Below are 18,478 nucleotides of genomic sequence, written 5' to 3'. Positions count from 1 at the left end.
CACGATTCAATATGTTATGCTATCCTACAATAAAATATTGTGGCCCAACACATCAGTTTGGTTTGTGTTGATGCATATGGGTCACACCTAACTGTGTGTAGTATTTCAGATCTCTCATTTCAATAAATATTGCACACCGAGTCATTTAGTGGGTCAAATTAGAGTACTTTTTGTCGTTATAGATTTCCATTTTAATTTTCAATAAAATCATCCCTTTGTTGTAAAAATGTATTGAATATGTTTTATAATAAAATGACAGATTTGCAGACAATTTGGTTCTCTTTAAAAGTTATTTTATAAAAATTGGTTATAGGTTTAAAAGTTACTGCAATTTATGTACCGGCTAAATGTACTAGTTTGTTATGCTTTTTTCAAAGACAGTCTATACCTCATGCTATATGGACATTAAGTCTTTAAAAATTAAGTGAAATTAAATCACGTTCCACTGAATTTTCTCACAAATAATTAGTATTAATGATTTATAAATAAAAAGTACAATTTTTTTAATGTTACAAAAATGTAACAAAATTAAGGCAACTCAAAGGTTTGTCACAAAAAGTATGTAGTGTCCGTAACCATCTAATAATTTTTTACTTGATCAAAAGAATTCTACATCCAATTGAGGTTTACAAGTCAGATGTATGGAGAAACTCTGCAAAGTAGTAGAAAAGTGAAGTAGCTGAATGATTTGAAAATAATACACACTGAATGTGGATTTGTAGTGTCTGTAACTGTAGTGTCCATAACCTTTCAAAAAGCATCATTATAAATTTAGATACTTTATCAAAAATATCAAAATATGTACTTATATTTTCTAATATTTTATTTTTTAAGTCTAGAAAATGTTAAGATAAGAACAAAGATAAATAATATATAGCTGAATTTGTAATTGTTATTTCATCCAGCATTCACCCCTAAAAATAAATAAACAATTATGGCTAGCAGGACATTCCTCAGTCTGAAAATATTTCTGAATTGTGTTGAGTGTTTAGCTCATTTTTAACTTGCATAACCAATTAAGTTCACAATGAGACATAACACTAAAGATGAATTCTACCAATAATACAGGGTTTCTGCCAGAGGATAAAACGGGTATTGTGCCATACCCAAAATGTTTTGCAGATTTTATTTTTTTAAGTTCACCTTTTGACCAAATTAATGACTCTCATCATTACTGTGTGATTTTCTCAACCCAAAAACCCCTAATACAAATACTATAGTTACATATATAAAGAGTATATAACATTAACATATCTGATATTATTGTTTGGGGATACCTGTATGGTTAACACAGCCTATCATGGCTTTATGAACGACCTCATAAACTAGCTGTCTTATCAACAAAGAGCTTACACATTTTTATATAAAAGCTGCAATACATACCTTATAGTAATTTATGAATCCATAAATGAAATCAGTGTTTTATTTTACTATTAACGTAAACACCGAAGCGTATTTCAAATTTCCCTCCAAGTGACACCGAACACAACAATCATCATGCATGGTTGTCCAGACTACAGCTGATCATATGACATATTTTCAGTTATAGACCGAGTATAGTCGGTTTCACATTAAGTTATTGTCTTAAATGTGCTGAATGAAAACATTTATACAGTTAATAATAGACATGTTTAGTTTTCATAAATTTTCAAATTGTTGTTTGTTGTTTTTCTGCTCTTTTTTGTTTTTGTTTGTTTATTGTTGTTTGTTCTGTTTATATATATGAGACATGTATATATAATACTTCAATTTTTTTTCAATGTTTCAACATACATGTAGGTAGATTATATATGTAAATGATAAAATAAATATGTTTACAGATCTACATTTACCATACCTTCTCTCAATCTCGATCCCCAGGCTCCTTCTTGTCACTGCCATGAAAAAAAAACCTCCTACTATTTTAACTCTAAATTGTTGAATTTCCCTATCCGTAAGCTGTCCGTAGAATGAGCGAATATGTAGACACACACGGAGAGACGCGTACATGAAATCTACTCAACATTATTTACTTAGAAAGTGATTTTTCTGCACTACTGTACGTCTTACAAATTCAGAAATTATTATATGTGAATTTCGGATTGTTTTACATTATGACGCCCTGTTATATAAATAAAAGTGATATCAAAATATTTTGTGTGGACGCTGACACGTTTTGTGTGTCCATTTATGCGGTTACCTCCCCCCCCCCCCCCCCGACCCTAAATTTTGTGACAAATATAATTTTATTATATATTAATTTTCATTTGTTTACGATCCCCCTCCAAACCTCCCCCAATGGTCCCTTGGCATTCTGCCTCATGTCAATGGGGCCCTCCCTAAATGGATTTTCTGGATCCGCCACTGATATGCATGCACTTGTAAGTGGACATGCAACTTAACTCTCATAACACAGAGTTTAAACAGTGTGTATGTAAAGTACTTGTTTCTATTTTGTTTGTGCTAGGTAAACAATTTAAGTAATTAAAAAAACAATTCCATGAATTATTTTTGAGAGGGTTACACACCCTTGTCAGCCACATGGGAAGGTTTTCGACGGTGGTTACAAAATAAATGTAATGAGTGTGCATTATGCAGGGGCGTAGCCAAATTTGGTTTAGCCCCCCACCTGTGAAAATTTGAAACTCAGGACGCCTGTAAATGCATTCTGAGCCTTTTCTGAGGCATTTTTTTCTCTCTTTTTTCGAGTCAATTTTAAGAGGCTATTTTATAGAACAATTACAGACAGCCTCGACCTATTCCCAGATTTTTTTGCATTAGGCCTTTGTTATGTGCAATATTGAAGTGGCTTAGCTTAGACCTGAGATGTAGGACGGACAAGAACTGTAAATAATGCTTACTTTGAGCTACTAGTGTAGTTTTAATAATTAATTAGCTAATATATTGTTAGTCTTATCCTCTCAGCCTGTCTATAGTTTTAAAGTTCCTGTAGTTATATATATATATATATATATATATATATATATTATTTTATGTATTGATTTGACAAATATGGATTGATACAGTTTCTGCGGTGCTCTGAAGACGATAGCAGAGGAATCTACAACCAACCAACCAATAACGGTTACTGTCGATCACTTCATAGTATTTTAACAACTCAAATAAACAACATAGACATGCTTTGTTGCTAGTTGACACTACAATGGATAAACTAAATAACGATGTCGTTAAATGCATAAGATGACTACAATGAACATGTGTTGTCTAAACTAAACCATAACTCAATCGCGGTTTATTTCCTTCTAGGCTACCTATGAAAATTGTCAGATTATTGTTTACAAAATTAATCTCTATTATTATGTTAAAGAAATATATAAATTGACAAATGTTTTCAATGTTAAAACTATTATTCTTTCTTACAAATTATTTTAAATTAAATCTCTCTCATCATTTACTATTGCTTTGCACGATTAACCTCGCTCAAAATGGCATCTGATCTTGTCACATGATAAACAAACACCCATGGCGATCCCCTGTCTGGGATTATTGTCATCAATAAAAAACACTATTGTTTTGGAATAAAGGCAAGTTTTGTTAAGATTCTTCAAAATGACACCTATTAAAGATAGTTACAGCTATTTTAAGTATTAAAATATGCAATATCGATCTTCAGGATTGTACGATTAGCAGACAGTTCTACACAAGTGCAGGGTGCACATTAAGTCAATAATGTATGAATAATGTAATAAGTATGAAGTGTTGTATTTTGTAAACACTTTTTTAATAATAATAATAAAAAAAATACTAAATTGTGTTTCTGGAATTGTACCAAACAAGTTACTGTAGGTAGAATATGTAGTTTTTTGGTGGTTGTTATATTTTTTTAAAAACACCATATATTCATACCATATTTACCCCTCCTTTACCCCTCATAACCTACCACAGTCGCCGTCCGTGCAGGGCTCGGTGTAATGAATTTCTGTGTCTCCCTTGCACAAATATTTCCATGGGGAGTGTTGCTCCTGGTTCGTACAGCTTCGTAAGTAAGTATTCATTCGAATACAGTTCTTGCCACAATCACCAGTTAAAATCCTTTTCCAGGGCGACCAACGACCATCCTCTGAAACAGATATGAAAAATCCCCATATATTAATGGCCTCTCCGAGCATTTTACAATAAAAAGGCATCTTTCTTCTCTGGACAGGTGATCTGGTGCAAACCAAAAATCATGCCAAGGATGGATGTGCCTGAATCTTTAGTAGTTATAGACAAGTTAATAGTTTTCCGTTTCCTTTCATTTAACTAAAATACATTTATAGTCAGCATAACATGTACATGGTATCTCCAGAACTACTGGTATGTCATACTTCATGTAAAAGAAAGACGTCGAAAAAAAGAAAGATTAAGACAAAGTAATGGTTGTTAACAACATTTTATTAACCTGCTTTGTACACAATGATTAATTTTCCTCAACACGTGTACTGTTTATAATTAAGTTGTGGATAGATTTAGATATCAAAACATTATCGTGAACATTAAGTTTGGATCTCCAAATAACAAGGTACCTGTACTACAGGTAGTACTAAACCAAGTAACTTCCGGCTGGGTCAAAGTTCAAGATGCACCCAACTTTTGATAAACAAATAAACACAAGTCCTGTGATTGGTGATAAATGTGTGTTGGTTGTCAAAACAATAGTTTCATCTGGGCAAAAAAATTATGCAATTTTATTTCATCTAGTACCACTGTGTCAAGTAGCCTTGCATGTGCTTGAAACATGCATGTATGGGGTACCTGTAAAAAAAAAGTACTCAAATGTTGTGCAAAACTAGAGGTGTTACAAAAACATCTGAGTATACCGAAAATTAGCCATAAAAGTACCATTTTCTTTAGTTAATACTTTGTTGTAGGGGTTGTAGTACTGATATTTATGGGTCATATAGTTTGGTTGATATTATAGTGTTTTGAAACACAAACATTAACATGGTCGCCTATGGAATTTTATTTGGTATAGTACAATCTACAATTATAATTAAGGCAGTTCAATAATTATGTAATGCTCAGGGTGGAGGAGGGAATGGAAATGAAAGGAGTGTTTGTGTAACAATATAATAGCACATTTTAAACTGACTATTTGATGTGTAACATACATGTATATGGTTATTTCAACAGTTTGTCGAGATAGTGAGAGAAAGGAAAGGAATGTCTGTTTAACGACACCTCAGCACATATTAAACTATGGCTATTTGGTTCTAGATAGTGAGAGAAAGGAAAGGAATGTTTGTTTAATGACACCTCAGCACATTTTAAACTATGGCTATTTGGTTAATTTATGGTTATTTCTACAAGAAAGGAAAGGAATGTTTGCTTAACCAAACAAGTCCTCAAAATATATAAGATTAATTGGCAAAAATAATATTGTTTTATTATCACAATAATATCATTTAATAAATATTACAAACCGATTTGCTTTTATAAATAAAGAGATAATTTCCAAAACACTATATATCCATTTACACTATTTTCTGAACATATTAGTCAGGTTTAATGTCTAGATTTAAAATTTTGTCCAGATTTTAAATTTTAAATGTTGTTGAGATTTATAAATTTAAACTTTTTTGGAAACTTCATAGAATAACCAATTAGAAAACAAATGTTGCCATTTTCCCCAGATGCCATTATATATGGCAGCCATCTTGGATTTTTTAAATGGGGACCTCAAAATGAGGATTTCTTAAAATCTCCGCTTCCAGTTAACATAGAATCATGATTCTAATGGATAAACCTTCATTTTCAGTTACCTTCAGTAACGCCAAAAAACACAAATTAAATACACGAATCAAGGATTTATTTTTTACACCAAGTGATTGGGAACAGTACTATTTGCTATCTTTCCAATGCGTGAACGATTCAACTTTATTATGGTTCCAATACAGATTATTTCAAAGAATTTTAGCTACTAATACATTTTTACATATGATTCGCTACGTCAATATGTGCAATTTATGTAGTAATTATCCTGAAACCATATCACATTTATTTGTAGAGTGTAATGAGACCAAAAACTTATGGGATTAGTACAAGCCTGGATATTAACTAAGACTGGGAATATAATTACTTTTAATAAAAATAATATCATGTTTGGTTTCATAAATAATGAAAAAGATAACTTTCTTAATTGGCTAATTATTAATATAAAATACTATATTTACTGTACAAAAATACAGAAAAAATGCTTAGAAATCACTGCCATTAAAAACATATTGCACAAAAAATTTGAAATAGAAAGATATATTCTATTTTAAAAATGCAATTATGATTTTTTTTTATTAAAGAATGGTCCCCATGGCTCAACCTCTTTAATGAGTGAGTGATAGTAATATAGATATAATTAATATTAAGAAAATATAATGTATACATATATACATATAGCAATAAATATTGTGACTGATTTAGTGTGTGGCTTGTTTGGAGATCGCAGAGTTTCATGTCTTATTTAATTCAAAACAATCAACTTCTTTCCTTCTTCTTATGCCATCTATATCTGTCTTGTATTTTTCATCTTCTTCTTCTTCTTCTAAATCCTTTTCTGATTCTCAACCTTCTTATTCGATATTTTCTCTGTTCCGGTTTAAATCTCGGATCATAACAATAGTTATATTATAGATCACTGTCCATGTTCATCTGTATGCATGAATTGAACTTCACCCTGAATCAGTTTCTATTAGTTTTTGTTATTTTTAACACAGTTTGTTGCTGCTTAGACCATGGATACAAATGTAAAGCAGTGATTCGGGGCTCCCAAATCCGACACTGCTATATGATCTGGGACAATAAATATGTATTAAAAACAAAATAATAATAAAAAATAAAATAAAAACCCCTTCATTTTCCGGATCAAGGAATCCAATGGTGTTAATTAATTACCTTATGAGAAAGTATAGATGATACAAGTCCTGTTTATGCCAGCATTCTTAAATTTTGAAGTGCGAAGAATGGAAATTTGGATTAATTTACAAAATATCTCATGCTCTATCTGACTTAAGATGCTGAATACTGTAGCCAAATTTATATTTACAGGGCCAGAAGATCAAACTTTCCTTAAAAGTGATTTGACATACCCTAAACATCTCTGTAGTTGGGGTTTTTCTGCACTGTTTAATTCAATTCCTTCTCTTTTTTTCATAACTATATGAACAATATAAATGACTTAGCCCATATAACACGTTGTGATCTATTACATTTTAGAAAGTTAATTATTTCTAATTAAGGACAACTTTCCATTAACGCGATTACATGCACAATATTTATTGTGCTTTTTCATGCATGAATTTGTGTTAATGTAAGCTAAATAGACAGTGACAAAGTAGTTCAGCCAACTAAAGTTTCACTCATGTTTGCAAACGTTTGATTGTTCTTTAAGTGGTCATTTGGTTTACCATGAATTGCATAAACTGTCTACAGCTGACATTTTTGTGCTCAGTCTGGCTGAACTAAGCTCTGAAAGGATTTTGTACTGGTACATCTTTGAAGATGTCCATTAAACCAGTATTTTTCCATTTGATTAGTAAAGAGAAATATCAGTCATATATTAAAAGCTTGTTAAGTAAAACATGCATTCTTTTTCACACATTGGGAGGGATTTAGCTCATGCAGTCAGTTGAGCACTCCCTTGAGGTGTTTGTATTGCAGGATGGAACCACCTTACTGGATCAATTCAGCAGATTTTTTTTTCTCGTTCCAACCAGTGCACCACAACTGGACAAAGACCATGGTATGTGCTTTCCTATCTGTTGGAATGTGCAGATAAAAGATCCCTTGCTGGATTAGAAAAACAGTAGCGGGTTTCCTCTGATGACTATGAGTCAGAATTACCAAATGTTTGACATCCAATAGCCAATGATTAATTAATCATTAATTAAGCAAGAAAACACCTGCTACATTTTTCCATTAGTAGCAAGGGATGTTTTATATGCACCATCTCACAGACAGGATAGCACAAACCACAGCCTTTGACATACCAGTCGTGGTGCACTGGCTGGAACAAGAAATAGCCCTATAAGGTCCATCGACAGGGATCAATTATGGACCAACCGTGCAACAAGTGAGAGCTTTACCACTGGGCTAAGTCCAGCCCCCTTTAGCTTGAAAGGAGTTGCATACAGTTCTATGATGTACAAGTAGTATACATGTACAAACTAATACATGTAGATAAATGCATGTATTTGGGGTTTTTTTAATTTCCCTTCCAGTCCAACACCCTTCATCTTTTCATAAGAGTTTATATTTTGTAGTCCTAAAAATTGGTACACAGATTCTTTAGATTCAATATATATATATATATATACAGTGGACTCTGTCTAAACCGGACTCACTTCGTACCGTCGAAATAGTCCGGTTTACACAGAGGATCGGTTTAGACAGAGTTCATCCAGAGTTATGGTTCTTGAATGATCAACAACTCGCGATCAACAATGACATTTGAACCCATGGATGGTTGGGAAACACAGTCATAAAAGTCAGACTTGCAATGGATTATTTCACAGACATAAAACTTATAACTAAAGGGACATTCCTGAGTTTGCTGCACTTTTTAAGATGTTATCCACTAACAGAGACTTTTTAACGATTGTAATTACATATCAAATATATTTTTCTGCATAAAATATTAGTGGCTGCATATTAAACGTGTTTCTGGTCGTTCTAATATTTGTACTTGGTTAAATTTCATTTTATTTCCTAAAACATTATTTATTCGTATGTACGAAATTATTTGAATACAAAATCCACATCTAACAGCCTACCGCAATCCGCAATAAGAATAAACTTCACACGAGAGTGATTACATTTTGTATTTGATCTTGCGACAGTGTCCTGATTATTTGGCAATTGACGATCATTGTTGAACTAATTAAGCAGCCCTTCGTTCAGTCAAATCCCAATCCAGTGTAGACAGAGGTAATTAATGCATGAACAGTTCTTTCGTTCTTGATTTTTGATCCGGAGTCCGGAGTAGACAGAGTACGGATTAGGCAGAGATTTATACCTAAGAGATAAACGGTAGCTGGACGGGGCTTTAGAAATGGACCGGTTTACGCAGAGATCCGGATTACAGATAGATATATATATGTATTTTATTTTATTTTTTGTTTTTTTCTTAATTAAAATTAAAGGTCAACATTGAATATTTCAAAGTCTGTTTTATCCTAGAGATTTGATTGAATACTAGTAAAAGTAAAATTGAAAAGTTAAATTGGAAAGTTAACTGAAAAGTTAGTTTTTTCTTGAAATTTTGATTCCCCACACCTGAAACTTGGTAGGCTATGATTCTCAAGGGTAGTCTTTAAAAACTAATCAAATCTTTTTTCATTTATCATATTTCTGTTTCCGGTGAGTGCCGTGTGCAAAACGGCGGGAAATATGAATTGATGAATGCAATGTATGGAGTATACAATATGTCGATTGACGTGACGTCGGGCGAGATATCTCGCTTGCAGGAGTAAGAAGGTTAATAATAAATAGACTGCATGTACATACAATTCCCCCCCCCCCCCCCGCCCCTCGAATCCCACCTGAATGTTGGATGACATATATCAAGATGACACTGAACAGTTGATATCCTATTTAAGGTACATCTCAAATTTTAAACTTACCGCTTGCAAAATATGTTCAGCAAAAGCTGTTTCTTTTCAGCTATAACGCAGTAGGCCAAAGTGACGTATTTTTCTCAAAATTGATGACATCACCAGACCAAACATTATGATTCTGTTGTGAATCAGGTGCAGATTAAGAAAACGTTGGGTCACTTGGCTATAACTTAAGACTACAAATTTCATAGTATGCGTCAATGCAATGGCCACTTTCCAACTAGATATTTTTTTTGGTTGCACACGTTCGACTTGGTAGTAATTTTTGGTCGCACTCATGAAAAATCCAGTCGAGAACTTTGAGCACTGTAGGGTGTCCTCAGACTGGTGATATTAGTACTAATAATACAATTTATTTTAAAGAAGCTAACTAAATTGGTATTATATACTGATAGCCTACTCACCACATTGGACCCCATCACAATTCTCCCAGTCAATGATTTTCTGCTTTCCCTTACAATTTCCTTCGTCTTTGATGATGGGATCCACAAAACAATGTCGTTGCTTTGTTTTCATTCGTTTGCATGTGCTATTACAGTTTCCGTATATGACATACCAGTCGCTCCAGTAACCTGAAATATTAATAGTCTAATTAGTTTATTTTAAAAAAAACACCCCACAGAACCTAATTTCACAACAGAGTATAACAATTTGAAATATTGAGTGCTCATAGAAGTTGTTTGATCTAAGTTGTAAGCCTTTTGATTAAAATGATGTCTAATGTAATACCTTTTTTGACCGTGTACATGATGTTACCTGGTACATCTTTTTGGTGAAAATCCTGCACATTTTAACTGTAATTGGTGGCTATAGGCAGGATATTCTCAACTTTCATGAACACCTGATATCATACAGTGATTCATGAGTGCATGTCATCACAGCTGTATATATATTCCACTGAGTTATATCCTGTGCAAGTAATGGTTTTCTAAGCTAGTCCCCTGCGCGTGCTGTAACCTCACTGTGGTGCAGGGGTGTAACATTCTCTTTGAATGGCACAAATTGACATTTTGAGTAAAAGTCAGTATCTATCTGTGATATTTGTATTTTTGCACAGTTCTTTACACTGGTTTTATTTAAATCTTGAATTTTTATATTGATGTTGATCATCACCTTATTTGTTTGCATTACCATAGTTTGACACCCAATAGCCGATGTATTTTTTGTGCTGGGGTGTCGTTAAACATTCATTCATTCATTCATTCATTCTAAGCTAATCTTGAGAATGGCAGTCCTACTATAGACTGTGAAAATGGCTAAAATAGCCTGTTATGTATCTCCTAGGGGAGTGGTGGTCCCACAAAGGACGAGCACCAGATAATGAATGATGCAAGCCATCAAGATTTTGACAAACATCCTTCTGACTCTGCCTTGTGCAGAAATACAATTCTGATATCGGAATGTTTTTGTCGTTTAGATTTGTCGTACAAATGTGGTACTCACCACCAGATGTGTATCAGTTCTAAAGTGATGGTTGTTTTTATGAAACATGGTCAGACCTTTCACCAGGATTTGATTTTTTTAATGATGATTACTTTTTTAATATCAGCCAAGCAAAAAAAGGATAAGGGAGTGGGTTGAAAGGAAATATTTTTCTTGTTTGCTTTAGAATATCCCAACCAGTGCATCATGACTGGTACATAGACACTTTGGTATGTGGGTGCTTCTGGGATAAAACACCCAATTAGTAATTGGAAATGGTAAAAAAATAGCAGTGATATTTTGGAAAGATTTTATTATTTTCTGACTCGGTTATTACTCTTCTTACGTACTCTTGTGTCAGCAGTGCACGTTTTTGCGCAGTCCACGACATATGCAGTCATTTTTATATGGGTCCTGATTCCCATTTACCCAGCATGTCACCGCCGTAACGCATAGTTTCAGGCATGAATAATCATCAAAGCTGCAGTACATCTAGACGTGGTGCGGACCATATTCGAAATTGGTGAATTTTCTAACATATTAGAGATATGTTTTCTTATTTATTACCAAGAAATCAAAATAATTTCCTAAAAACCACAATCTGTGACTATAATTTGTACAGGTTGATCCATAGCTAAGGCAGCATTTATGAATTTTGGAATACTGGCAACATTTATACAGGATACACAATCTTTTGCGATTAGATTGCATGACAAAGAATGGCATATCGGAGAAATCGGACACTTAAATATAGGATTTCAGCCGAAATAAAATGTAAATTCGTGCTGACTACTAAACGTTACGACAGTGACATGCGTTACGGTATTGACCACATTGATCCTGTCCTTGGAGACTGAATATCATGGCTGAATTTCCATTGATTCGAAGGACTATCGAATGCCGACACCTCGGACAATTAATAATATTCTAGACTCCGGGACTCAGCTGAGTTGCGCACGATCTGGAGGCATAGCTTCAAAACAGTGGCCTTTTAGAGGAAAGACAGTTTTAAGGAATAACAACTTAAATACATGTATACAAAAATAACATTTATTACGCAAAACGCAAGACTAGCATTGTAGCCTACATAGTCTAGTATATGATAATGGATTTTACTATTTTATGACCTTTTATTCGGCCTACTGAAGATTCTGTTTTTGACGCAAGTTCCATGTTTCTATCAGAGATCTTTGACAGACGGTCTTACCAGTATCTAAGAGCTATGGTTATCATGGTTAGGCATAGAACGTGGAAATCAGTGTGCGGCATGAAGCCAAATCCTCAGTAGGTAATACAGAATAAAGACTTTGAATGTATAAAACTCGAACATGAAAAGAAATCATTTAACACTAAATCGATGAACTGGAACAATAACGAACATCAACCAGAATAAAATTTCTGCCACGATCAAAGGAAACCATATCATAACCCACCGGCGGCAAAAAAGCTATCGGCGAAGTCAACCCATGTGAACACTGGGTCAACTATACACTTAGTAGGCTATACTTATACCACTTTCGCATTCGAAACTACACTGAAGTTATGCCTCATAAGATGTCGCACGCGTGCATGCATGTCAGTCCAGATTAGCCTATCTGACCCATTCATCTAATGCCTTGGTCACTGCTTCCCATACGACCCCGTCAACCTTGAAATGTTCTTCCGATCCTTCAATTCGTGTTGGTTCAGGAATTACAGTTACTATGTCAGACTCCTCGTACCACACATAGTCATCTTTTATTTTCGGCAAAAAAAATCGATTTGTTCCGTGCCTTCCAACGTGGCTCATGGCATCTATCCTCAGAGAATCGTCATCAACGTCTTCTATGACGCCTGGATAGGGTTTTCCATCATACTGTATGACGCAGAATTTACCAACTAAGTCATTGGAAAATTCATGAATTGCTTGTAAGGAGGAAACAACTTTTGCATCAGCTGCATGTTTCGAGTGTAGGGGACCAACCTGAGCTGGTGTGGGCTCCTGGTTGATTCGTTCAGTCGACGGAATGGACTCACCACCAGTAGTAGGCCTAGTTTGCAGATTTCTGTTTTCACCTTGCAAAATACATGCTTCACTAGCTTAAAACACCCACAGTGTAGCCCCTGACAAAAACAACTCAATCGACGGGAAAGAAGCTGCCCTCTCTGCAAAGAAATCAGCTGATGAAAGGTCATTGTTCCAGGCAGTGTGCGGAGCGGCAGTGCGGCATTAAGGAAGTCATCCACTTTGATGACGTCGTCGTCAGTTATGTGATGTATGTAAATACTTGTATTCTCAGACATCAGCACTTCCACGAGGGTGATAACGTCGGGAATGTCCTTCCCCTGTGCTACTATGCGATCGGCCTTTCGTTTAATGGCACCCCCAATCCCGTCCGCGGCCCCCTTCCCGTGTCCCGCCTCCAAGAAAGACCAATTGACACCCCCAGTCATCCCCCAGTCGTGTGGTAATGTACTCAACAGGTAGAAATTTGCTTTGCAACGGTATTGGGTTGTGGGGCCATCTGAGAGGAAGTATGCAGTATCAACATGTGGGTGTTCCTGCAACACTTTGTTCAGTATTGGTTTCAAATGAGCCCATATGGCGGCTGGGTCGTGCCTCCTACAACCCGATACCGTTGCAAAGCCGAATTCTTCACCCTTGAGATAGCACATTCCAGTGTGTAAGGTGGCTTGTTGATTCGAACCCCCAAAATGGCAACTCTGTATCTCTTCTGCGTATTTAAGGGTGTAGTTTTCGCTGAAATCACAGTGCACCAATATTTAATTTTCGGCCAGACAGAGTTTTTTCATCCGGATTTCGCGGTACTGGTGTCGTATATTATAAGTGTGCCTGGCCAATTTTCGCGTTAGCGCTGTCTCAAACCTGTCCGTCAGTTCACCAATATTGCCGTCAATTTTGACCTTACCCGTCCTCCGCGTTGTTTCAACATCCCCAGTGGTTTTGTTTTTAAACTCATGCTCAATGACCCTCCACTCTTCCCACTGAACAGATTGGGTTTGTTCAAACGGTTGGAAGATTACCCGCTTCTCATTGCACTCGTTGCATTCCCGATACATGCATTCATTGTTTCGAGTCGAGCAACAAAGAGATTCCAGAATCAACTCTGGGTCTCTGACTGTGATGACATTGTTACGGAATAGGACGTCGCTCATTAGCTGCAGATTTTGGTGTGTTTTGCATAAGCAAGATTCGCGATCGCGTATTTGGGGCGGACATACCCATCCAGGCCTCTGGCGGCAAAAGAAATCATAACCGACTTTTTTTGTTGGATTTTCGCACAAGTATTTCAAGTGCAGATTTGTCATGCTATCGTTTAGTATGCGCTTCTGATGATCCACATGCCGCACTGTCACAGAATCTTTTTTGCCGGGGCGCATAGTGCTGACATCATCGCGAAGGTAAAACGCTCTAACGCTTTCAATGATTTCATCATTGTGACGATCGCGTCTCCGTTTTCTCACTAACATAGTCGACTTTAGAACGCTACGTTCGATGCGCAAAGCAGTCGCTGCGTGTTTCAAGAGGCGATATTTAATGAGAAAATTAGTACCGGCAATGCGCTTCACGACGCGTTTTTCTTTTTGCGAGTTTTAAAGCATGATATTTTTGTTTCAGTGCATCAGAAATGGTAAAATAGAATGTCAAATGTTTTCTTAATGTCTTTTCGTCCCTCAGTTTTAATAGTCTGTTTGCCTTGCTTCTTGGGGAACCTGTAAACTTCTCTAGTTGTACGGTTTCCCTCGCTCTCTCAAGCCGTTTCTGTACCTTTTTTACTCGTTTGTTAGCATGGTGCAGCTTCACCTTAAGTTTCGTTATTGTCTTGTAGGCTTTGGCCCTATCACGGCGCACCTTTTTCCGACCCTGATTCGCCGACCCCTGCTGCTGGTTTCCTATTTGAACCGGTGGGGGCTGCTCTACTGCGACAGTGGGACTCGTGGGAGGGGTTAAACGCTCCAATTCAGCATCAGCGTCGGCGCTCCTGTGTTTTTTCTGGCTTCCCCGCCATTTCTTTCTCTGCGCCTCCTTTTCTTTTCTGGTCATATCTTTTATAGTTTTTATCTTTCCTAGAGCTTTTTTTCCGCGTGGCGTTCCCTCTCTGCTTCTAGATAGCTCGCATGGGTCTGCACGGTTGCCCTTTTGCGAGCCCGCCATAGCCTCTGCCTCTCTTTGTTACTGAGGGGCTCTTTCTTCTTAGATGGCATTGCCTGCAAATAAAATGCATAGCACTATATAGGACTAACGCATCCACAATGGACCGATGGGGTCTGAACATCAGAAAATAGGTAAATAAAATCAAAGTTGCTGTTTGAAATGAGCATAGGCCCACTCTAAATGCATGTCACTGCCGTAACACATCCTCAGTACACGGCATACGTTACGGTATTGACGTTACGGCATTGACAACATGTACAAGAAGTGTTCATTGTATTACATATATTGGCGTAATGCATATTTTGGTGACACCTCGACCACTTGTTCAACGCTCTGAATCTGTTGATAAAACAAATATTTGAAAAACAACGTGTGTCTTAGGATAATGTACGTTACGTTATTGACTATGAATAAGCATAACCTTCTATCAAATCAAAGAAATCGGTCAAAAACCGTAGAAACTTACCTCTGCGAGTCTCAGCAAACATTCACAAATGGCGCCAGTATGAAGAGGCTTGATGACGTCACTGACTTTCTTCATTTACCCTGCTACTCCGGGAGATGTTGGATCGATATGTATTCGTTACGGCATTGACATAAACTTGGCGACACTAAATTTTGACCCTTCCCGACACGTTTTTTTCGTGAGTTTTACATTTATTGACTTTTTGTCACTTGCATATTGAATTCCGAACTGAATATAAACTACTTAATCAAAGAAACCTTAGATTATTACAATATTTATTCGAAAAATATTAAGAAACATTTCGCAATAGGCCTTTGGTGACATGCTGATTTGGAGGGGTACCGCATATTCAAGATCCCTGTTAGTGAGCTTTTCTCTTCCAAAACGTGGAATATAGCATTGACCCATAAAGTGGTAACATGTCCTTCATAAATAATTTTTGTCCCAACTGAAAACCGCCGTTATTGTGGCACATATCGGTGTTTAAATTTTGGCGAATTGGGTTTGCATCTTTTATCACAGAAGCACCCATGTGCTGTGCTTTCCTGTCTGGGAAATTGTATATAAAAGATCCCTTGCTGCTTTTTTTTTATATCAAAATATGTAACAGGTTTCCTCTAAGACTATATATAAGAATTAACAAATGTTTCATGCCAGTAGCCGATGATTAATAAATAAATGTGCACATTAAACAAAACAAACTTTAACTTTAGAACTAGCAATTGTTTTAATTTTTTTTAGAAAATTTCAGTATTACATTATTTTTTTAATTATGATACTTTTGATTTATTATATCTTCTTTTGGTTAATAATGTATATAAGTAAAAAGATAAATGCAAATTTCCCAAACGTTCGCAAAAGGTCAAACATTCTGTATGAACAGTAACAAACACAAATAAGTAACATGAAGTTTACATCAGTTTGATTTACATACCAGTAAGAGAGTAAAATTTTGTTTTCGATTTCATGTGGGCTATGTTACTTTGATGTCAGAAGATAAAGGAAGTCCATTTCTCATGTCCATTTCACGGGTGTCTTGTATTAAGGCAGAAACAGATTGTTGTTTCCAAACATCACAGATAGGTTAATGTACAAGCCCAAGTCAGAAGATAAAGGAAGTCCATTTCTCATGTCCATTTCACGGGTGTCTTGTATTAAGGCAGAAACAGATTGTTGTTACCAAACATCACAGATAGGTTAATGTACAAGCCCAAGTCAGAAGATAAAGGAAGTCCATTTCTCATGTCCATTTCACGGGTGTCTTGTATTAAGGCAGAAACAGATTGTTGTTTCCAAACATCACAGATAGGTTAATGATTAATAAATCAATGTGCTCTAGTGTAGCCATTAGTAAACAATTAATATTAACTTTAGAATTAGCAAATGTTGGTGGGGTTTGGGTTTTTCGGGGGGGGGGGGGGGGGGTGGGGGGGGGGGGGGGGGGGGGGGGGGGGGAGATATGATTCTATTTTTATATTTTATTTTATTAGTACTTTTTATTTATGTTATCATTATGTTGGTAATGTACGCAAGAAAATAAATAAATCTGAACATCAAAACCTTTCACAAAAGCCATATCTCTGTACACTGCAGACTGAGTCTAATGGGTATTTGGTGAAATAGTGGTTGATTCCATGAACAGCCACCCCCGAGGAGATAACTTACTGGTGATTTCATCTCTCTTGCATTACTACTGAGGACTGCCACTCTCAGACTAGTGTACTAAATCAAAAGGTGAACATATCCTGCCAGACATATGGCACAGGCCATAAATACTTCCAGCATGCACAGCTGTCACTTCATCTAAAACGATGGGAAAATGAATGTGAAAGAGTTTCACCAAAGAGATGAAAACATATGCACAAGTTCAAAATCTTGAACTGCATCAGCCATCATTCTGGTCAGTGATGAATTGTATTTAGAAGTAAGTGGAAATTAGCTTAATTGGCAGAGTGCTGGACTTTCATTCAGATGGTCCGTGGTTCAAATCCTCTAAATTAATTACAGTTATATGGCAAAAGACATGTGGCTAAGGATCACACAGATAAAGATATCATGGCCATTGCTACATGGGCTGTGAAGCAGTGGAATAAGAAATAGCCCAATGGGCACACCGACACGGATAGATCCTAGACCAACCGGGTATCAGGCTAGTGTTTTACCACTGGGCTACATCCCGCCCATCTTGACTTGAGGTGCGAGTCATCGTTCTTTGAATTCTTGCTTTTCATTTCAATACTTTTACTATTGATTTTATGTTCTTCAGGGCTGTTACTATGTATTGAATGAGACGGGAATTCACGAAGAGTAGAGGGGCACTTGTCAAAGTCCTCTGTTAAAAAGACATCATTTTTGACGACTTCAATATTATACTGAGTGACAAAAATATAGCCCAGTGGTAAAGCGCTCTCTTGATGCATGGTCTGTCTTGGATCAATCCAATTGCATGGTGGGCCTATTTCTCATTCCAACCAGTGCACCACGACTAAAACATTACCAAATGTTTGACATCCCATCTGAATTTTTATTGACACTTCACGTTTATCAGTACCTCTAGAAACACAGCGGTCTTTTATTCTAATGTAGTCTTTTCTGCATTGACAATACAAAGAGTCATCAACACACAGTTCTCCCTCTCTTGTACAATTATGGCTTCCAGATTCACATTTTGGAACTGAAAAAAGAAACGAAAACGTAAAATAACAGCCAAAATCACAACTACAAGTCATTTAACACATTGCAATAAACCTAATCAATGTTGAAAAAAAACCCACCACACACAAAAATGCATAAACTAATTTCAAAACTCAATTTAATGTCAGTCATATAAAACATTGTATGTTACCT

The 18,478-nt window shown here is 36.0% G+C and overlaps 1 protein-coding gene across 2 annotated transcripts in view; it reads right to left on the bottom strand.

Annotated features, from left to right (window-relative positions):
- Positions 1-18,478, bottom strand: part of LOC121388832 — a 123,397-nt gene that overhangs the window by 16,478 nt on the left and 88,441 nt on the right. For both annotated transcript variants that reach the window (XM_041520345.1, XM_041520346.1), the window contains 3 exons: positions 18,183-18,305; positions 9,992-10,159; positions 3,881-4,060 (listed from right to left, as the gene is read on the bottom strand). In XM_041520345.1, the coding sequence (XP_041376279.1) occupies positions 3,881-4,060; positions 9,992-10,159; positions 18,183-18,305 (471 nt within the window). The remainder of the gene's footprint in view (positions 1-3,880; positions 4,061-9,991; positions 10,160-18,182; positions 18,306-18,478) is intronic.

Source organism: Gigantopelta aegis, chromosome 14, assembly GCF_016097555.1.
Source record: "Gigantopelta aegis isolate Gae_Host chromosome 14, Gae_host_genome, whole genome shotgun sequence".
NCBI lineage: Eukaryota > Metazoa > Mollusca > Gastropoda > Neomphalida > Peltospiridae > Gigantopelta > Gigantopelta aegis.
Note: the sequence above shows the minus strand (reverse complement) of the source record. Positions and strands in the feature narration are given on the sequence as shown.